Below are 23,579 nucleotides of genomic sequence, written 5' to 3'. Positions count from 1 at the left end.
TTGTATTTAATTAAAAATAACACATGGCTAAATTCTCAACCAGAATATTGTATTGTGTCTACATATTTAAACATTTCATGTATTATTCATACACTGTAAAAATGAATATGCTTTATCTAATCAAAAAAAGTTGTGGCAACAGATTACAAGCAATATTATTAATTAAATATAACAAATTAGAATTTAGTAATAGTCAAAATAATTCCTTAAAAGTTAATCATTTAAAATGAGTAAAACTTTCAGTGACTCACAATGTTGGCAATATAAAATAAAGAGTTCTTAATTAATCTTTGACGTCTGTTTGTTAGGGAGATATTTTTGTTAAATATTTTGGTGTAAACTTTACTCTTTAAATGGTTAATTTTTAAGGAATAATTTGATTAATTATTACTCAATAATATTGCTTGTAATCTGTTGCCACAATTATATTGATTAGATAAAGCATATTCATTTTTACAGTGTAGTAGAGGTCACGTATACACAAATCTGTGAGGCAGATGGTTTCAGACACTGTGGCAAATCAATACCTTCAGATGGTACATATAATGTTGCATTTGGTTTTAAAGATTACTGTATATATATATAACAGAAAAGAGTGGTTTCATCATTATATACAGAGTAGATTTTTATTTTTTTTTAAATTTGGTCACATGTTATATGGAAGCACGAAAAGCAAAATAATAATTTATATTGAGTGCAAAGCAATTATGCTTCACTATTGCAACATTAAGAACCATGGATATTATGCTGAAGCACCTCAGCTGTTGGATTATAACCATTAAACACTCACCTTCAAGCACTCTGTACAAAGACTTGCAGGCTCTTTACGGTTAAGGCAAGACATCAATTTTGGCAGTGCAAAGCATATCGATTCCACTGCCTTGGCAAACAAACCCCTTGATAATCTAGAATACCCGTCGGTCAACATAAAACTTTTGGTCAAAAGACAACTGTCACCTTTTACACCCCATACCACTGTATGTCTTTAAATCACAAGGCTAAATCCCAAAGAATTTCAGTTCATTGTTGATTTTGGTTGTGCTTTTGGGGGCAGCTGTTTGGAGTGTCCTGGCAAAGGAGTTGAGTTTTCTACTGGTTCTTTTCTCCTTGTGGATGGACGCGGTTCTTCCACAGGAGGGACAGGATGTGTGTGTTGAGGAACAAATGCACTGGGAGCAGGTCCTTGGGAGGGATATTCTGCTGGACTTGATGTATTGGGTTGCGATGACTCATCAGCAGGTGGCGTCACTGAGGTCTGCTCACTTGTCTCCTACAAGAGGACATCATAAGATGAATAACAGCATTGAAAGGTTAAACATTTCAAAATAATAGACTGAGGTGAGGTACAATTAGGGTTAATTAATAAAAAAACAAAATTGCTTAAGGATTCATAAATGTATTTTAGTATCAATCATTTTGGATGCTTTACATTGTGGTATTATTTTCATAATAATTTCATTAAATAATTAACTTTTTTATTTTTAATAATACTCAAAATATTCTATATATAGGGTTAAAATTAAATTAATGAATCAATGATAAAAAATATTGTAATACCGGGTTTTATTTAAATAAAAAATAAAGACAGTACACTACTGCTGTGATGCATAAATACTTCACATTTTAAAGTAGTTCACTTTCAAAAAAAATTTTTGCTTATAATTTACTCACCCCCATGTCATCCTAGATATCCATGTCATTCTTTCTTCAGTCGAAAAGAAATTAAGGTTTTTGATGAAAACATTCCAGGATTTGTCTCCATATAATGGACTTCAGTAGGAACCAAACGGTTCAAGGTCCAAAACACAGTTTCAGTGCAAACTGTTCAAAGGGCTTTAAACGATTCCTGACGATGAATAAGGGTCTTATGAAGCGAAACGATCGCTCATTTAAAAAAAAAAAATAAAGTTTAAGTTTTATAAGCTCAAATGCTTAGCTCAAGGTCGCCTTGCTCTGTTCTGTAATGAGCGTTCGTGACTCTCCTGTTCGAACTCATTTATCAAAATGAACAAATCTTTTTCCAAGTCAATTCATTCCTTTCGTTCGTTGAATGAACCAAATGACACGAAAAAAGATTTGTTCATTTTGATAAACGAGTTCGAACAGGAGAGTCATGAACGCTCATTACAGAACAGAGCAAAGCGACCATTTGAGCTTATAAAACTTAAACTTTGTTATTTTTTTTTTAAATGAGCGATCGTTTTGCTTGAATAGACTAGACCTTGAATAGACCTTATTCATCGTCTGGTGTCGTTTAAAGTCCTTTGAACAGTTTGCACTGAAACTGTTTTTTGGACCTTGAACCATTTGGTTCCCACTGAAGTCAATTATATGGAGAAAAATCCTGGAATGTTTTCATAAAAAAACTTAATTTCTTAATTTCCAAGAATGACATGGACATCTTGGGTGACATTGGGGTGAGTAAATTATCAGCAAAAGTTTTTTTTAAAAGTGAACTACTCCTTTAAGTTATAAATACAGTATATATATATATATATATATATATATATAGAGAGAGAGAGAGAGAGAGAGAGAGAATCTAGTTTTAAAGTAAAAAAATCATGTAAAGATGCAATAAAAAAACAACAACCTGATATTACTTTGGGGTGAAATATGATCTAGACACATTATTGACATGTTTCGTGAGATTCACCAACCAAGCATTTGTTTGACTTCAAATAGGTATGAGTCACTGCTTATAAACATTGTGGACTTTCCAGTTAAGCTCTTGTTTCGACAGCCACATGACAAATAAGTCACTTTTTTTTATCTACATTGTGCCAAATGCGACAAAAACATACAAATGTCCACGTAACAAATAAACAGCATTTCCAGACTTGAAGATGTACTCAAAAATAGGCATTACAATAAAGCCTTGAAAAATTTGGACAAAAAGCATTTGAATCAAAGAAGCATATATTAAGAATGGACAAACAAAACTGACAACAGAAAAACATTTATTTATTTTAAGAAGCTACTGGCAACAATGGTGTTAGTAAGACTCACATAAATTATCCAATACATAAAGAATAAAAGAGGAAATTCAGTAGCAGACTGACAGAACTGCATGCAGTTTTTTTTGTGTGTAAAAAAAGTCAAAGTGCAAAGATAAAGTTTTTTTCTCACCTTTCACCTGAGAAAATGACAGCATAAATGCAAAGAAAAAGAGTAAATAATTAAGTAAAAGGTATCAAATATAATTTGCCATTAGTATGAAACATTGGTTTTCACAAGAATTGCATTCCAAAAATACAAGATGACAAATGAATACAGATATAAATAAGAAAATTAGCAGGAAAAGATCATGAAAGAAATGTTATTAAACAGCGAGAATGAAACTTTCACCTCCTCATGTCCACATCCCAAATCACAAAGGGTGCCATCCTACCTGCGGGGCTTGACTTTCACCGAGGTTGTTATTCTTTGTCAAAGCCGCCATATCTCTGATCTGACAGAGAGCGAAAGCGATGGCGACCCAGGGGGAGGCGGACACCACCCAGGCCGGCTTGTTAGTATCTTCCAGCTCTTCCTGATGCCTGGTTTTCCTAAGAGGTGTCTTTGAATCAGGATTTGGCTGAGAGGCAGTATGGTTCTGCACCAAGTCAATAGTGGCGATAGGCACTGGGCTGGAGGGAACTGGGATGTTCTCAGCCAACATCGAGCACTCTGTAAAGAGCACAAAGATGTTATCAAGTTTTACAGCAGCGAAACAACCTTTCTATAGTAAAACAGCAGGAAGAAACATACTTTTATCCTCATTCTGACCTAACAGCCACTGTATCAGAGAGAAGATGAGCAATGTGACCAGAGAGGCCATTCCAAGGCCTCTGAAGGTTTCTGCAGCACCTAAACAGGAAATTTGCAAGATGAAAAAGGAAGCTTGAGAGGAAACAAGCCTGATACTGTCAGATGTTCACACCGGAAATCACAATCTAAACATTATCTTCATTTTGATAGATTTTATTCATATTCAGTGGGGTACAAACGTCCATAATATATGTTTATTAAGTATACTTCAATTTTTACCATGTTTTTGGGAAATAGACAGCTGTATAAAATCAGGCAAATGATATATGAACAAACCCCTCTATTAAAACCTTAAAAATATAGATTTTTGGCTCAGTGCTGGAGAAAAAAAAAATAAAAATTGAGAAAACAGCCTTTATGATATGTATTCTGAAATCTACAGATGAAGAGTTCAGATGCAAAAGCCTCTAAATGCCATTTAAATTTTTTTTCTAGAATGATCATTTTTATCAAGCTTGTATATTTAAGTTCAGTGATTTCACTTAAATTGCAATGATAATTACCTATTAATTGTTATTTAAGTGACATTACTGAACTTAAATATACAAGTTTGATAAAAATCATCATTAAAAAAGAAAATTTCAAATGGCATTTAGAGGCTTTTGCATCTGAACTCTTCAGATGCAAATAGGTAAAATGCAATAAAATAAATTCCCAATAGAGGGAAGGCATTGACGTCACTTTCCCGGTGGAACAACCCCCCTCGCGTGACTGAGTGGCAAAAGATCTGCTGCGTGACTGTATTTAATAGGGGAAACTGTGAAAATGCGACTAAAACGAGCAATTTTATCAATTTAAACTAAATGTTGGAGTCAATATAGTGTTCCTTACAACTTACTAAAGATCCAGTGATTCATGGATATTGACATGCAGCCAGGAATCGTGTTGCCTGACATTTATGTTTGCCTGATTTCGACACCGGGGAAATAAAAACAATATAGACCTAAACATAAAGCAAATTTGCCTGTGAACGCTTTATATAAATATAATATAGGTAGGTCTAAATCCGGGTGATCACTTTTATCAGTGTTATATATAGCCTATATATATCATCCAGCCCTAAAACGTATAGTTTTTTTTTTGGTCAGTGTTTATTAAAAAAACATCCAACAATGGAGAATATGCAATAAATATTAATTGATAAATATTTAATTGATAAGTTGTTAATCTATATATAACAATACAAAATATATGGGTGTGGTTTTACACCTAAATTCAACATATTGACACAAAACGATAACTGCAAATCCACCTTTCGCTGAGTCCAGTTGTTTCTGTGAATTGCTTCTTTCTATAGCAGTCTGTAAAAATATACCTCCGATTTTTTGTCAAATCTAGTTGTACAGTGAATCGCAAAGCTCTTCCTCACTTTCTATGTGTTGTGTTTGTTTTTCGCGGCATTCACGCTGAAAACATATACAGCCGCTCAGTCTTTTTGCCACTCACTGTGAATAACTGCAGGTACTACGGCCGACGGTGATGTCACGCACATACCCTCTATAAGTGTATTTTGGATGTCTTCTTTACACTAGTCTGAAACAACACGTTATAAAAAGCCAAATAGCCTATTATTGACCAGTGCTTGAAAAAACAATGTTTTTGCCTGTAGTGCAAAAATTCACCTTTACTATAGGCAGTATTGCCAAGTCCGTGGTTTTCCAGCAGAATTGGGCCATGTTTAAGTTCAGTTGGTGCCATGGGTTGATTTGATTCCACCAAGGAATGTACAATTTTGGTGCTCCAATACCACCAAAACACCCACCCCACATACAAATTCAGCCCCCGAGGCCACTTAGGATAGTTTTGTTGGGCCTGGCAACCCTGACTGCAAGAGTCTGATACTTTATAACTGTGTCTTCAAATATAACAGCATAAAAGCATGCATGAGGCACATGTATGGTATATCTGTGACGCCACATGGTGTTTGTTTGTTGATGTCCTACCAAAAAAGTTGACAAAAACCCCTCCTAGCATGGCTCCACAGCCTCTCCCCAGTCCCAGGTGCAGACCCTGCAGGATCCCCTGAGCCGAGGTGCGCAGGGCTGGCGGGACAGCGGCGCTCAAATACGAGATGCATGCCGCCCACACTGACGCATGTGTCAAACCTGCACGACAGATTACCATTAATAAACACTTGTGCATCCGCTTGAATAGATAAACACACTATTCATGAGTTCACTGTACTCATATGACCACAACAAAGACAATATTTGCACTTGCTAAACAAAACTAATTTGAATAAAATAATAATGAAAAGCAGCTCTATACTAGTTTTAAATGATATCTTTTTAATCTGCTGATAAAGCCCAGAAACCAACTATAAAATTCAGTTACTTTCACTGTAAATTAAACAAAAATGGTTTATAAATTAAATAATCATATGATAATGCCTACTTTGGTATAATCTAATGGATTAACCTTACTTCATCACATGTGATTATTTGATTTACTCATCACTTGATAAAGGCAAAATTATGCAAACTGCCACAGTTGAGGATGCTGTAAAATAAAATACACATAACATATAATTAAAATCATCTGAATTATAGTATAATAATGGTGGCAAATTGCTTGCAACTGTAAACAAGTTTTTTTTTTTTTTTTAACTTTTTGTTCATCTCGGATTGATCTCACACTGTATTTCCATATTCCTTTTCCTTTCCTCTGTTATGTGTAAATAAGCAGTCTTGCCTACTGCTAGTAAGCCAACTATACGGTCTATATTATCATGTTGCACAGCCACAATTAAAGGGATAGTTCACCCAAAAGTCTGTCATCTGTTACTCACCCTCAAGTTGTTCCAAACCTGTATGAGTTTTTCTTCTGTTGAACACAAAAGAAGATATTTTAAAGTCGGTAACCAGACAGTTGTTGGTCCCCATTGACTTTCATAGTCTGGTTACCAACATTCTTCAAAATATCTTCTTTTGAGTTCAACAGAAAAAAAACAAAAAACATACAGTGTTGGAACAACACGATGAGGGCGAGTAAAGGGATAGTTCACCCAAAATGGAAAATTCTGTCTTCATTTAAAGTAAATGTCTGTTACAACCATGTGAGGTGGGAACAGGGCCGTCCTGTACAGTATGTCAATAGTCAACATGTTTGCAAGATAATAGTGGCTAAACAGGCTTTCAGAACCTGCTTCAGAAAGGTCCTGAACACGAAAAAGGAAGAGTTTAGTATTTTAAGAACTGACATTAAACAGCATTTTTTACCAAGTACCAAGAAGCACATTTCTGTCAGCTTTGAAACAAACAGCAATGCGCTTATTTCTAAATTGTAACTGTGTGATTGCAAAGAGGTTTCTGATGTGAAATAAGGTGTCGGAAATACAGCAGAAACAGCTGAATCATGTCCTTAGATGAACTCGAAGTCAGACGTGGTCACTCAAGAGCACGGCCCTCCAATCTAAACTCCACTTCCTGTTTGATAATGCCACTGCAGCCACTCGGGCGACACATACTGTAAAAACACCTCATTTCTCACCTTGAAGAACCTCCATGGGTAAAACTATCCATGCATTCTCCAGGTAGGAGATATACAGATAGCGTGCAGTGTTGCAGGCCAGTCCGATATAGAGGACTCTAAAAAGAGAATGCAAACAAGAGAAAGAAACACAATTATATAATACAAGTATGCCGTATTTCCTTCGAACTTCGAAACAATGCTTTTGTGTACAGTGAAAATGTCACTCTGGGTGTGGCTAACCCCTTTGCTTTATAAAGCCTATTGTAGTTAAGGCTGGGTGTGCATTTGCTGGTGGTGATGTCAGTCTCTAAACTGACACCAGAATGAATGACTCACTCTGTCCTAAGGACGGGCTGTCTGGGACTGTGACCACATGAGAATTCACCAGTGCTGCTAATGTATGAACACTGAATTTCAAACAGGAAAAGACAACGTTAATGTAATTAACCAGTTACAATACCAGTTTAATTCGAATAATGTGTCCTGGAAAACAACTGGTACTTTCAAAAATACAAATAAAATGAAGCATCTCATTTCAGCTCTACTAGAATCACCAAGTGTCTTACTGATCTTACTGTGAATGATTCATATGGTATTCTTTACCTTTTAATCAAAATGTCAAAACTTGATCTTCCAGTGAAACGACAGGTTTTTACTGTACATACATACTGTATGTTGGGCTTCTCCTAAAATTTAGTCAGGTCAAAGGGATAGTTCACACAAAAATTAAACTTCTGCCATCATTTACTCGCGCTCAAGTTGTTCCTAACTTTAATGAATTTCTTTCTTCTGCTGAACACAAAAGAAGATATTTTGAAGAATATGGGTCACCAAACAGCTGATGGACCCCATTGACTTCCATAGAATGGGGGAAAAATACAAATAGGGTTGCTTTACTGACATTCTTCAAAATATCCTTTTTGTTCAACAGAAATGGGTGAACTATCCCTTTAAACCCCACCTTTTGTATGATTGCCTAAAATCTAGCACCCCCCCCCCCCTTTCTTTTACAATAATCTGTTTAACTCTGATGTACTGTACGTCACAATTTGGAAGAAATGATCTGTCGCTACTTCTGTTTCATCGTGACTTATCATGCTTTTAAATCATTCATTTTTACATATAAATCATATATTTGTGCTCTATATAAAGCATAACTGCAATGCTTGGGTCTGAATTTCTCATTATTATAGCTCCACAGGCCCCTTTTCTACCCCTTTTCTGATGTGCGTCTGTGAGCAACCCATTTTGAAGCGGCCCCTTTAAATAAAAAGGAGATGTGTAATGCCCCGCCCGCTCTCCAGGTCGTTGAGTTCATGGTCGGTTCAACTCCACCCCGTTCAGCCATTTTTGTAGTTTGATTAGAGATATACGATATAAAGAACATTTTTATTCACACGTTAACAAAACGTCAACAACGGAAGACTTGTCCATCAAGCCCTACATGTTCGAGCCAGAGCGAGCGATTTGAAAAAGACGAACCTGCAGAACAACGTCTTCATATGGATGTAGTGGTATGCAAGTTAACTGTATTGTGTTATAAGTGAAAGTCGACTATTTCTCTTGTTAAAACAAGCACACTGACAAGATAAATGACTACGGTCTAATCTTACCACTAAAAATCTGCATTGATAATATGATACATTTAGATAAGCATCAGAAAACAACGCAGCTAAATGACCATTGATGAAACTCAAGAACAATAATACTGCAGACGTGTAACGTTACTTCAAAACAAAAACAAAGAAAGACAAAGGTACTACTAAACCATGACCACCATGTGTTTTAAGAAAGGAAACTACTGGGGGTGTAACGGTACACAAAAATCACGGTTCGGTACGTACCTCGGTTTTAAAGTCACGGTTCGGTACGTTTTCGATACAGCAAAAAGAAAGAAATGCCAGAGAAATTTCCTATTTGTTTAAAGAAAAAATATTTCTTATACAGGCAAAGTGCTGGAAAAAGATGTGTGAAGTACTTGAAAGCATTTCACCATTCCAGTCAAACTGGTTTCAGTTAGTGTTACTACATTAAATCCATGGTGAATGTTGCTGGTCTGTGGACGTATAGTATTACTAGTTCATTCACCGCACAATGTTTCTCCTGGTTTCCACGTCAGCGCTGTTTGATCTAATAGAGATCTACGGTTAATGTGAGAAATGTAAATGCATCTCACTAGATCTCGCAGCGATGTTATTACCTCAGTGGCGAATTCAAATGTTTTCTTTACCGGATCTCTTAGCGCTGTGTAGTAACATTGTTGCTTGATCAAGATCGGCTCGCGCTGCACAGATGTTGCTGGTCCGAACTGATAAACGATCCGTGAAGCGCGCAACAAGTAGCGGTTTCGTTCTGCTTTCATTACGCTTGCCATTTGATGTTGCGCAACGTGTTGGCGTTTGTATGCGTACCGAACCGGAGGCCTCGAACCGAAGTGGTTCAATACGAATACATGTACCGTTACACCCCTAGAAACTACTGTATTTTTATTAACGATATTTACAGCTTATCGAAATGCTCTATTCGTCGTCTCCAAAGAGAGAAGGAATTTACCCCTCATTCAGACGAAGTCGATCGGCAAACCCTTCTTTATACTGGCGGAGATTGTTGAAGTTGGAATCCTTGAAGTGCTTTGGGTCACTACATCCAACAACCAAACATTTTGACTTGCCCTCTCGTAACTTCTGCATCATTGAGCTTGGACTACAAAATCGGTGCGAGAAATAATAATGGCGGATTGCTCAAAGTGTTGGGCCGGTAGTCAATGTCCTCATTTGTCAGTTCCGCTTCAAATACCGTGACGTAATTGTTCAAAAAACGTCATAGAGAACAGAAAAATCTGAACAGGTTGAAAAATATGACCAAAACAGAAATTAAAGATATAAACGAAGCACCTGAAGAGAATAATTTCATCTTTTCTGTACTTATAAACACTCCAAACATACAACAAAATGCATTTAAGGGCTAAAAAAGTGGATTTTGCATGAAATGTCCTGTTTAAAATAATGATTGTTTCCAAACAAGTTTCTCTCTCCCAGCTGGTCATTGGTTTAACAAATACATGGCCCCGCCTCAAACTCACACCATTGGTTGAGTCAGTATTGCTGTTGTCGTGCTGATCAGGAAACTCAAACACAGCAATGATCTGCACCACAGTGTTTACACATTTTGAATCAACCTAAAAATTGCTTATAGTTAAGAGCATTTTAACAAAAAAAAACAAAAAAAAAAAAAAAAAAAAACAGACAAACCTTTAAACAGGAGATTTAAAACTTTGTTACTCAATGCAACAGCAGCTCTGGGAGATATTCATGCAAATGTTGACTCTACTAACTACACAGTACGTCTGCACACTTTGTTGGCTTAGCCACACCCTGTATGCCTTTAGAAAGCTTTAGAATTGATCCACAAAAGAAGCAAGCTCAATGGATCAATGCTGGAAAGCCTAGACAATGTGTGATGGGGCTAATGGCAGGATAAAGTTACACGCCTCTCCGCAGGCATGTCTGAAAATAGGCCACTTAACAAAGGCTACAGAGACTAAACTGAAGGTATTACAAGGATGAACAAAACATCTTTGCCTTGATATATATATATATATATAAACACAGAAATACCTACTAATTTATTTATTACTAGCAAATTGTTTTTTTATAATTATTTAAAATAAATAAATAAATATATTGTTTAAAAAGTTATGCAAGAGATATTGGCCTGGGGCTTATACCATGAAGCTGGTTTAGGTCGCTACCCTGGGTTTTAGGCACCATGAAAGTGGTTTGGCTTTTAACTGTGTTCATCGCCATAGTAACTTACACTCCACGGCCAACCTGGTTTGAGTTCGTCAATTAATATTACGCAGATTTTAAATGAATACGTATATAAAGGTAATATAAATATGCTTTAGAATCAATAAATGAAGCTATAAAATGACTACATGTGAGCTTAAATGTTCAATTATACATTTATCAACTGTATAAACTAACTTCACAACTTTTACTTGCACTGATATACAGTAACAAGACTTTTTCTTTTAGTTTTCCTCTTTCATAGACAGCTATTTTCTTCTTGCTGTGTAAATTTTTTTAAATTCTTAATATTTTAATACTTTTATTTATTAAGTGAATTGCGCTACTTCTCTCGCGAATTAATTTCAATGAGTTTTGAATGAGTTTCACTCTTTCTCAGCATGTGATTGGCTGTTCGCTACTGATGTCACACCTAAGCTCCTAAACTCTGGACCAAAGCCTGAGTTGACAAAGAAAGTTGATGATCAGGATCATGGTACCAACAAAACCTGATTGGATTGGTTTGGTTTTGTCAACTCGAAACTAGTCCTGCAACCCTGAGTTTGTTCAACTAGCATCATGGTACAGGCCCCTGGTTTCAAAGACAGAGCTTAGATTAAGCCAGGATTAGGCCTTAGTTCAATTAGTGAATTTAAGTAGCTTTTATAAAAGTGCCTAAGATTTTTTTTTTTTACTGGTGTGCATCTTGAGACAAAACCCCACCCTGCAGCTTAATTTCACTGGTAAACAGTGAAACTGGTTACAGTGACAGAAAGGTTTAGGGATCAGTGTTTGGTGTAGGCAATCAGTACAGTGATTGACATGACCAATGGGATCTTTAGAATTAGCTGCAGGGTGGGATTTCCACTGAACTGGTTTGGGGGAAAAAAGAAATCACACATACCATCATATCAAAAAAGGCCAGAGAGACATTAACCTTGTTGAGTTGACACTACATGGGTTTCCCACAAAACATCTGTTGACCAATATAACATCCGGGAAGTGGTCACTGAAACTGTCTGATAATTTCTGTATCGCAAAACGTCTGGCAGAGATGCTGCCAAATACTACCAGTTAACATCATTTATAATGCAAAGACTGAGCCACCAGTACAACTTAAGCTATCTCTTAAGGCAGTGTTTCCCAACCCTGTTCCTGGCGGCACACCAACACTGCGTGTTTTCTTTGTCTCTCTAATCAAACACACCGATTCAACCCATCAGCTCATTAACCCACCTGATTATGAGCTGATGGGTTGAATCAGGTGTGTTTGATAAGGGAGACAAAGAATACACGCAGTGTTGGTGTGCCGCCAGGAACAGGGTTGGGAAACACTGTCTTAAGGTGATTCTTCTTGTTCACTTTGAAGAACCGGTGCTCTGGGAAATGCCACACACATGAGAAATACCACAACGCAGATAGAGGATGTGAGCAGGCCTTTCCATGTGCCTGTTTACCAGTGCCCAAAAATGCATGGTAAACATCCTGGAAAATGTCTGCATCTTGGATGTATAATGTATGCTCAAGCCAAAGTCAACAATAATTACTGAGACACATTTAAACAACCTTTGGACTTCTTCTGTGTGTCTAATATACCTCTATGGCACAAATATACCAGTCTATACGTGTTAAAAACAAGGTAAGGCAGAAGAAAGAGTTGCATTTACATCACTTTTGAACAGATGTGCATGGTTGTGTTCTCATAAAATATGTAAGGGTTAATGCCCGACGAGGTGTCCATTGTCAGGTTTTAATGGACGACGGCGAGGCGTGAACCGGCCGACGCGCAGCGGCATTTATCTTAAAACAAAACCTTGTTTTAAGATAAATGCCTTTTATTCGCGATGTATTCGCGATGATAAGTACTTCATTACCCACAATCCTGAACAATCCCACAATCCAACAGTGATGCATCTGATTGGTGGAAGTCGTGTCACGTGTCTGAAACCCAGCGAAGGTACGTGAAGACTGAAGATCGCGTAATGCGGTAGGGCTAAGTTCATTGGTCGCACTTCTGAGACGCCCGCGCGCCATTGGATGTGCAGTTGCCATAGCTTAGCTAATGAGCGAGCCAGATACTCAATGTTTTTGCATGTTGAGCTGCAAATGTGTTTGCTTCAGTAAATCGAGGAAAAGGAGTTTCCCTGCACATTCATTATATAAAATTCACTGGAGAAAAAGTTCACGTGCCCGTCGTCAGATTTGGAAGTCGCTCAAAAGGCTCTTTCACGTTGGCTTCAGTCGATTTCAGTGAGGCGCGGTGGTTTATGGGAGGAGTTTGCTCGTAAATGAAAATATGTACACAGGCTTGTATCCTCGACTTTTTTTGGATTTTCTCTTCATTTTTTCACTTGAAATGATGTATTGTATGCTTATGAGTTGAGCCGTAGCTGATTATCCTCAGACATGCTCTAATACTCTTTAGATATGGATTTTATGTCAATGGGAGAAATGAATGGGAAATTTACTTCCGGCACCAGCGCTCTCTCGGGCTGTGGGCGGGACTGTGATGCTCTATAATTAGTTACAACCATTGCATAAAGACAGTACTTTGGCACAGATCCAAAAGATATAAACTAAACCCACCATGCTAAAATAACTTGTTGCTTCTCCCCATACAAAGATTTGCCTAACACTAATACCTGAGCTAACTTAACTTTTGTGAACATCAGAAGACTCTCTATGGCATATCAACCGCATGAGTTTGGTGTTGTTCGTTTAAACTAACTATTAAAGGGTTAGTTCACCCAAATATGAAAATTCTGTCAGTATTTACTCACCCTCATGTTGTTCCAACCCCGTAAGACCTTCGTTGATCTTCGGAACATGAATTAAAATATTTTTGATGAAATCTGAGAGCTGGATCATTCCTGCATACTAGTCCATAGGCTTCTTGAGGGATTGAAACTTGCTGGGCCCGAAAAGTTATTAAAGACATCGTTAAAATAGTCCAAGTGACTACAGTGGCTCAATCTTAAGTTTATCGAGCGGCGAGAACACTTTTTGTGCGCAAAAACAAACATAACAACTTTATTTCAACTATTCATGTCCTTCTCTCTGGGCCATGATCTGTTGTTGTACGTCACACGCATCACACACATGACCAGCGTCGGCCAACAGTGAGCCTACGTGTGACGCTTAACTGACTATAGGTCCAAAGCGAAGGAAATGAATAGTTGAAATAAAGTATTTATTTATGTTTGTTTTTGCGCACAAAAAGTGTTCTCGACGTTTGATAAACTTAAGATTGAGCCACTGTAGTCACTTGGACTATTTCAACGATGTCTTTAATAACTTTTCAGGGTGAGTAAAAACTGAATTTTCATTTTTGGGTGAACTATCCCTTTAACTATTTTTAATTTAATTTTTTTTGTTAAAATAAAATGAGATAAATAGATGAAAAACTGAAACTTAAAAATGACAATGATGATTTTAGTTTTTAGTCAATAGTTTAGTTTTCCTTTTGAGTTTTTCAAATACAGACGACATTCACACGGATCTGTGAAAATGACTAAAAACGATGTATTATGCATGCCAGGACAGCAGTTGGTGATGTCAATTAGTAGAGAAAAACTACGTGCCAATAAACTGATCATGTAATACGCATGCGCATTCCGTCACTGTTTTCACAAATTCGTTGTAGAGGCGATAACGGAAACGTTTTCAAAAACTTGCACTTTGAATCCTGTTATCAAAAGTTTGCATTTCAGGCCCCCCACAACACCATTGTCGTCGTGTAAATGAAAGTTCAAAGTTTTTCGTTGAAAACGGTGTCATGTAAACGTTACCTATTTTGAAGTACTAAAATTACAGCTAGAAATTAATTAAAAATAAAGTTAAACAGAATTAAATACAGACTTAAATACATGTGGCTAAAAGTAGCAAGACACAACACAACGACAAAAGATGTCTGTCTAGTTCACGTTCACACAGAAAAACATTAACAGCATAATGGAACACAAAAATGCTTTCTGGGTAAACCAACTGTCATTTAACCTTAGTATCCAAACCTATCAAGTAGCAGAATGTTGTCTGCACTTCCACAAGTGGCCGCTGCTCATTTGCATAAAAGTCAAAGTGTGCTCAATTGTTTGCTAAATTGCTCAAATGTCTACTCTCACTGAAACTAAATGACTAACAGTTTCAACAAATTACTGCCAGTGAATGCCCCAAACATAAGGAGAAACCTTGGCTGACCGCTAGCATTGGGATTAGACTGAATGGATGCACAAGTGGCAATTCTACTTTGGCTTGAACCCGCACACTTGCTTTTAAACAAATCAAATACGTCTTCTGAGCAGTAGATTAACTTACATGTACAAACGAAACGCCGTTATTACGCATAAAATGAATTCCATACATTTTTACACAAGTATGTTCTCACCTGATGTGTCCAATGAGCTCAATGAGTTTGTGGCTGATGAAATAGGCGGCCAACTCAGATACATGGCTGAGCACTGAGCAGATGCCGAAGAGTGTGGTGGTGCCCTTGAGGTCTTCCAGATGCCAGTAGAGGAACGTGAACACGAAACCATAACTAAAGCCCATGAACCAGGCCACAAAGAGAACCGTACTGTAGCGGACGGCACAAATGATCCGGAAGAGATCTTTGAAGGGAAAGGGCTGCGGGTTGCTTTCAGGGCACACTGGTGAGTCATCTGAACTGGACTCTGGAGACGAGACCTCCTGAACGACTTGAGGAATTTCCACATCCTCCTTCTTGTCCTCTTCCTCACCTGACCTATAAATACTGTTGTCAAAGTGGAACTGCGTGGCCACAATCAGCGCTGAGCTCATCAGCACCCCAAAAGCTATGAACGCAATTTGGTAATTCTTATAGTCGGGTAGAACACAACCCGAGCCCTGGATGAAGATTGTGATGTGTGTGTGGTCGATCCAAATGCCCACTGAAAGCATAGCGATACCCCATCCCAGAGATCCCCACATCCTCTGAAGTCCATAACGGTCTCTGTGTTGGCCCAAGTACTGAAGAGTGACAGTGTCCACAATGGTCACAGCTGGGGCGCTGAAGAACTCACCAATAATAATGACCAAGAGGATCAGGAGGAATATAGTATCTACTTGTTCCTTATTGAAAACTATTAAATATTCTTTGAGTTTGGCAGTGGTAGGTTGCGTTTCAATCGTCGAGGTAGATTTTGAGGTGACTGTTGAGGTACGGGGCAGCGCCGTGGTCGAGTTAGAGCTGCCAACATTCGCAGTGGGGTTTTCAGAGGGAGCGCTTGTAGTATTTACATCTGCGCTTCGAATGTATCTAGGGTGAGATCCGTATGCTGCTAATATTGGCTGAGAAAGAGAAGGAGCGGAGTACGTATCCCCGCTCAAGTATCTTCGCTGTCTTGTACGGTTACCAGCTTGTGTATAGTTCGTAAAATTGGTTGGCGGTGCAACAGTAGGGTCCTTACCGACACAGCTCATAGCCGCTGGCTTCACAAAGCCAATACCGCAGTTAAAGACCACCCAGCAGAGTACAGAAAACAGCAACACCGGCTTCCCTTTCTTGAAGCGGTCCGCCATTACACCCCAGAATGGTGCACTGCAGAACTCTATGAAATAACGGATCCCAACCAGCAAGCCACTTTGGCTGGGTGTCATTCCCAGTTGCTTGTAGTATACTGCAAGGAGGGGGTGTAAAGAGCCATATGCGGAGTAAAAGAAGAAGTAGAAGACCTTGGAGATCAAGAGATGATTGTCTATTCGCACACAGCACCTTTCAGTGCAGTCCATAGTCTGTGAAGTCTGAAGTGTTTCTGAGGGGGCAGGCGGTGCTGTTTGACTGCATGGTGTAGTGTTTGCCACCTGCCCCAGGGACAGAGTGTTAAAGGGTTCAGACAGGACATATTTCCTCTTCTGGTCCTCCTCATCATCTGCAAGGATGGCCACCCGATCGCTCGCCATTTCTGTGTGATAAACATAAAGCTCTGTTAAGGATATTGTGGATAACGTCTTCATTTTGTAGCTTTAACTAGAGATTCTCAAATGGAGGGTCGCAAGGTTGGGCTGATTAGCATAGGTCATTTTGCTGGTAGGTGGAGGATCTTTCTCTATTGACCGACACTGAAAACTTGAAGTGAATTCTGAATCTGATATAAGCATTTTTGCTAAAAACAATATTATTTGTAAATATTTCACCAGTATTATAGTAGATGTTTTTGCCAGGGATCAATTTTTTGAGGGCCTTTAAAAGCATGATTATTTGGCCTTTCAATGCAGAGTTTACAATCACGAAGAGCTGGAGACATGCCATCAGCCATTCAGCATTGTCATAATTAGAGCCAGACCGATTTATCGGCAGGCTGATATTATCGGCCGATATTAGGCATTTTCCAAGCTATCGGTATCGGCAGTTATAATGGCCGATAAATGAATATTTCAAAAATACAATAAAAACGGCCGAAATACGATTCAACCATGTCATGAGTGTTGGAGTTACATTGTTGAATAACAATTAAAAGGACATCCCCAGTTCTCTTAACTCAAATAAGCATGACAAAATGTATGACTATCATGTCCAGTTTTGTTGTGTTAAATAAGCCGAGAGTGAAACGGAATTAGCTAGTAATAATTATGTTACGTTGTTACAGTGTAGTTGACTGACTGTCCTTTTAACTTTTGACAACGTGACTGAAGTATTTCTTTAATAGTGCGTGACAGTTATAGCAATGAGACGTTTTATCTATCCATGGCCTGTTATATTGAAAATGTATGTTTTACAATTTGCAGTATGAAGTTATCCATTGCAAAATTATGGCTCATCATAGACTAGCTCACCACAAAGCTAGCTAATGCCACTATCATCAGTGGAAGACTGCTAACGTTAATATTAATGAGCTTGGAAACCACAACAACCTTTTTCTGCCTAAATAAAGTAATGATTACTGAATTTATAACTAGCATATCTCTAGTTACATACAGTCCCTGCATTGTAAAATGTAAGTAGACTTGCGAGGAGTGAACATTTAGACATAGAGAAAAAGTATCAAACGTATCTTGTGCATTAAAGTTAGCTTTTCTTTTACACGTGTGTGAAATTCAAAGACACCAAGTGTGCGTTGCAGATGGTCGTTCAGTAATGGATTTAGAATCGCTAAATAGTAGGTTTTAGAAGGCAGGCAGCAACTGATGATTGAAAATGGTTTGATGTACAGTAGCTTGATGGAAATAAAATAAAAAACTGCAGGTAGAGGGATAAGCAAGCTGACATTATATTTATCAGGCAGCCTATAAGGCAATTTAGGGACTAATTATTATTTTATTTATCAGAACTTCAATATATTTTTATGTTCCTCTGTTCTGTTGTGACAATAAAAGAAACAAGGTTCTTTTTAAAATGCATTATCATTATTTTAGTTATAAATAACTACAAATAACTAATGTTAGGGAAATCTGTTAATATATTGTTGCGCAATTCTGAAATAAAAAAATATAAACAAATATCGGCCGATATATCAGAATATCGGATTTTAAAACCAACAAATATTTGTGTCGGTATCGGCCTTCAAAATCCTTTATCGGTCGGGCTCTAGTCATAATGACCATTTGCACTTTTTTCCCCCCACTGTTTGTATTTATATTGTGTATTTTTGTGTAAGGGAGAGTTGCAAAATACGAATTTCATTATGTGGTCAAAACTGTGGTGTTTTACTGTGCATATAAACCAATATATTTTGTATTTTACATTATATTGACATTAATTAATTAATAAATAATAATTAACATTAATACATTTCAAAGTATAGCCTAATATTAAGTACAATATTGCTTTTGTGCATTAAACCATTTTTATACAGGCACTTGATGTGAAATGAAGCAAGGAAGGAAAACTAATTAGTAGGCCACTACCCCCCCCCCACCCCACATGATTAAATTGAATAAGAATGTAACACACCTTAATGTTTTTTTTTTTTGTCAAATAGATTGACCTCAAACACAATACATTCAGTAATTGCCCTTAATTATCAATAATAAAGAACATTAGGATCATAAAACACTACCATCAAGTGAACATAATGTTGAATATCATGTATTGTTAGTGAAACTACATTTTTAGGTATGAGTTGGAGATCATTTTGTTGTGAAATTAGGCGCAGTCACCATCCTAACACATTACCATATACAGTATCATCACAATTAACTTCAAAGGGTGTAGTCCCTGACTAAACGATAACAGTAACACACCGCCTTATATTAACAATGTATACAAGGCTTATTTATATATACACACAATGCGTAAGTGTATTTACAAATACAACTGATACACTGTTTCACATATAAAACAAGTGACGGTGTGGCTAAATACAAGCTCACTTACCCAGTTGTTGTTGTAAGGAAGTTTGTTATTTCACCGTCTGGCGTTGAAGGAGGACGATCTCTTCATCAGACTGCTCTCCCTGTCCAATCATCATTTTATCACCATCCTGGATTTTTCCTGACTTTCTATGAACAATCTTTAAACAACGATGTGTCCCGTAGAGCAGAGGGGCAGTTTTATTCTACACAGCCGTTTTCCTCCGACACTGACGTCAATCTCTCACCTGCCTGCGATGTGCGCGTGCTCGTGGGACTGCCTTCATTTCCACTGATGTCATTAGCAACAGTGACACCCTATTTCCTTTTTAATTGCTGAAATTGTGTTTTAGATTTGAAGCTTTCCCGTCTCTGCCAATGCGAAGTTGTTATGCCTAAGATCAAGCATATGTTGATGATGTTTGGGTGTGTTAATTATTCAAAATAGACTCTATTGTCGTTTAATATAGGCTAGTTATCTTCTTGGGTTAAATTACTGCTGGATTAACAATGCATTTTAATCTGACATTACATTTCTTAACATTTACTTTTTTTTCTGAGAATGCAGAATAACATTTTCGCTTTTTGAACAGCGAGCTCGTGCAATATAACCCAACTCTAGATATTGTGATAAAACAGTGACATCTACAGGCGGCAGGCGCACAAAAAAGTTAAAACCGTGAAACTACTTTTAGAAAAACGCAACATACAAGAACCAGTAGTTACTTCAAACTAAAGGCTATCATTCTAACCAAGCCGCATTTGTCTGGTACAAAACAGTTGAGATCTCACTTGGATCTCAAACCGGGTGAATCAGATTCTTGCTTACATAACTAAGCAATAATCCACAATAATGTATATATCCAAGTACAAAATAGTAATTAACAGCGGAATTTGACTTAATATCCCTTTACAAAAGAAGAGCTAAACAAGCCAATCTTAAATATGTATTAGTTGAATCTGTTCATTTAAAGAACAAACGGATTCACATTAGAATCAGAGAGAGGACTGAGTAGAAGGAACCGATTCAATGGGATGAATCAGACTTTCCAACGCATGTGGAGCGAAGAGAAGACCGAGTAGGAAGAATCGATTCACCTTGAATGAACCTACTAAATGACGTCAAAGTCCGTTCCAATCAAACAAACAAACGTAATTTGGCGCAATTTTTTCTTTCTTTCTTTTTCCCCTCTGGTGTTTGTTCTGTTCTCTGTATTTCATGTGGTTGTTAATAAAAAAAAAAATAAAAAAAAAAAAAAAAACGTAATTTGGCGCGAATTACCCCCCTGTCACCTGTCACTCATTACTGTCACTAGAAGTTGCTGGGATGATAAGATGATAGCAATTTAGAAACATATTCGAAAACATTCAACAAAACTTCACAAGGTAACGTTAGAAGGAAATATTTTCTATCCTACATTGATTAAATGTGGATGTGGTTCACTTGCAACGAGGATCATGTTTGATATGCGCGTCACTGCTACTCACAAATAGCCTAATGCCAAAATGACAGGTTTAAAATAAAAATAAAAACACGTGTTTTTTTTTTTGTATTTTAACTTTAATCTAACTTTTAGTTAAATGTAGGGCACATTTTAAATGGTCTAATAATTTTAAATGTAAATTAGCTGATGTCAATAAATTGCAAGACATTTTAACGTTAGCAGCCTGTCATACAAGCAGCATAAAAGATACGGGCTTTCAACTGAAATATATAATATTTAATAGCTTTTTGTATTATGTGATATTTAATTACCCGTGTACTAGCATTTTTAACCGTGTGACATTGTGCAATAGACGTTTTTCAGGACTTTATATAACCTCAGGCTAACTGTTTGTATCCATGTGGTATTTAAAATGCTTATTGAAGAATATTTAAATGACTTATTATAAGCCGGTGTTGCATCTCTCTTAGTAATCTTTAACAGCTACGTACACTGGTTCATATGCTTAGGTTTCTGCAGTGTGTTTGCGTCTGTATGTAAGATAAGATGCATCACTTATCATAAGGGCATTTTACTTTCATAATATACTCTACATGAATGAAGTGCTATTTTGCTTTGAAAACACTTTCAAGGTAACTCCCACCATCCAATTTGAGTAATGCAGTGACTTACATATTAGACTTTCAAGAAGGCTAATGCGACCAAAAAGCAGTCACAAGATATGCTCACAGATTATTTACTTTGTCATAAAACGAAATAAATAGTTAGCATTGATAATGAATGCTGATTTTATGTTACAAAAAAATTAGTGTATGAATTAAATTCATCAAGCCTATTACTATTCCTTCTCCAGTTTGATTTATTGACTGATGTTACACTTTTATCAGATTTTTCTTTAACTGGAATTTGACTTAATTTTGCATGTGATCATGAAAATCATTCTTTTCAGAGAAAAGCTTTGACTTGCCAACTGTCGATTAACTTCAGAAACAGTAACATTTCAACATATGTAAAAAATAGAACTACTCTCAGATCATTGCATTACACCTTAGATTATGTGAATGTTTCTGTACATGGATCTTTTCAAATCATATTTTTTATAGTGCTTTACATTTTGAGATGGTCCAAGACTTTTGGACTCCCCATAAACTGTATTTGAAAATGTTAAAATGAGGGATTAGATAAAAAAAAAAAACACATTTTATAGAGATTGCAATCATTTTATGGAGATTTCTAGATAATTAAGTATTTTAGAGTTGAGCATAACTAAAATTTATATATAGCATACACTATAAAACCATTGTGCCGATCATATTAAAGGGATAGTTCACTTTGAAATAAATTTTTAAAATGTTTTAGCTTGCCTCAAGTGTATCCAAGATGTTGGTGTCTTTGTTTCCACAGAAGTTTCAATTTTTATATTTTTAGGTCAAACCGTTCGTGTCTATCAGTCATATGATGGAGGTCTATGGGGTCCAGGACATCAATGTGTGTACTTACATTTACGAGTCATTAAATCATGTTTAATTTGGTCTTCTCTGTGCATGCTCTTTTAGGTGGACCCCATAGACCTCCATTATACAGTATGACTGATAGACACAAATGGTTGGACCTAAAAATATCAAAATTGAAACTACTGTGGAAACACCTGCATCTTGGATGCCCTTGAGCTAAGCTAAAACATATAAAAAATTAATTTCAAAGTGAACTATCCCTTTAAGTGCATTTGGAATATTTGAAAGATGAACAGTCCCTATTGCTGCTATCAGTATCATTACATTAAACACTTTAGGGAACATTTGATTTGAGTTAAAAAAATAAAATAAAAAATAAAACAAATTTTATATACATGTCTATGTGTGTGTGTGTAGGCATGTGACGGATGAAATTTGAAATGTCATCATCACAAGTGGGCAGCTTCTATCCTTAGTGACATCACCGGGGAAACACCCAAATGATCAGGTTACTGTTTCAACCAGCAGGGGTCGATGTTTTACACACACACACCAGACTCTCCACTCAACACAGCATCACCGCGCTCTAAGTGAGACTCGACCGCACGTAAGTGGAACTCTTATATATTCATTGTTTTACGTTAACATCAACCATTCTCGTAGCCAGTGTCTCCATGCCTGCCAATCATCCATGCCTTTTCCAATCACCCTAGCCCCTAAAACAGTGTCATAGTGGAGCATCTGCTATCTCCCCTATTGTGTTAGAATTGTAAAGTGTTGTATCTGCCTCCCCTGTTCCCTCCCACTCACTCACTCACTCAGAGACCTGTGCACCATCCACACATTTGCTCTCAATTCAACAGTGTAGGGAGCGATGCTGTTTCTATGACAACTGGGTCCTGCAGGACAAACTGCAGAAAGGATTTTCCTTTCAAAGGGGGATTCCAAGGAGAAGGGGGAGCACATGTTTAGCATGAAATCCAGCCCTCTGAAATCCTTTTACTTGTTTATGATCTCATTATAAAGAAGGGACCATTTACATTAGTCATCTGTTAAATGTACATGAAGAGGGTTGGCGGATTGTGAACACTTGTGAGGTAAAACTAAAACATTCATGATGCTAAGGAAGTAATTAAAAAAAATAAAAAATTTGTAAAGTCACTATTTATAAAATAGTATGTATAAATGTCCCTAATTTGTAGAATTGGACACAATATCGTTTTGTTCAATTAGGAACTTTTTGTTGACTGTTCACATTTAAATAACTGACATATCAGCCAATTAATTAACAGTTTTTTTAAACTATT

At 37.0% G+C, this 23,579-nt stretch overlaps 1 protein-coding gene across 2 annotated transcripts; it reads right to left on the bottom strand.

Moving 5' to 3' along the window:
* Window positions 1-623: 623 nt before the first annotated feature.
* mfsd6b (major facilitator superfamily domain containing 6b) lies at window positions 624-19,902 on the bottom strand. Of its 2 annotated transcripts, none has more exons than XM_039669310.2 (7): window positions 19,399-19,890; window positions 15,451-16,987; window positions 7,297-7,394; window positions 5,751-5,912; window positions 3,748-3,846; window positions 3,389-3,666; window positions 624-1,270 (listed from the first exon to the last, which is right to left on the bottom strand). In XM_039669310.2, exons 2-7 carry the CDS (start codon window positions 16,983-16,985, stop codon window positions 1,016-1,018), a joined length of 2,427 nt encoding a protein of 808 aa, XP_039525244.2. In that variant the 5' UTR covers window positions 16,986-16,987; window positions 19,399-19,890; the 3' UTR covers window positions 624-1,015. The 2 variants fall into 2 exon arrangements, 1 of the variants encoding a protein (XP_039525244.2); XR_016169257.1 differs by having other exon boundaries at window positions 1,151-1,270; window positions 3,127-3,666; window positions 19,399-19,902.
* Between the last annotated feature and the right edge of the window lie 3,677 nt (window positions 19,903-23,579).

Source organism: Pimephales promelas, chromosome 7 (assembly GCF_988280905.1).
Source record: "Pimephales promelas chromosome 7, fPimPro1.hap1.1, whole genome shotgun sequence".
In the NCBI taxonomy this organism is placed as follows: domain Eukaryota; kingdom Metazoa; phylum Chordata; class Actinopteri; order Cypriniformes; family Leuciscidae; genus Pimephales; species Pimephales promelas.
Note: the sequence above shows the minus strand (reverse complement) of the source record. Positions and strands in the feature narration are given on the sequence as shown.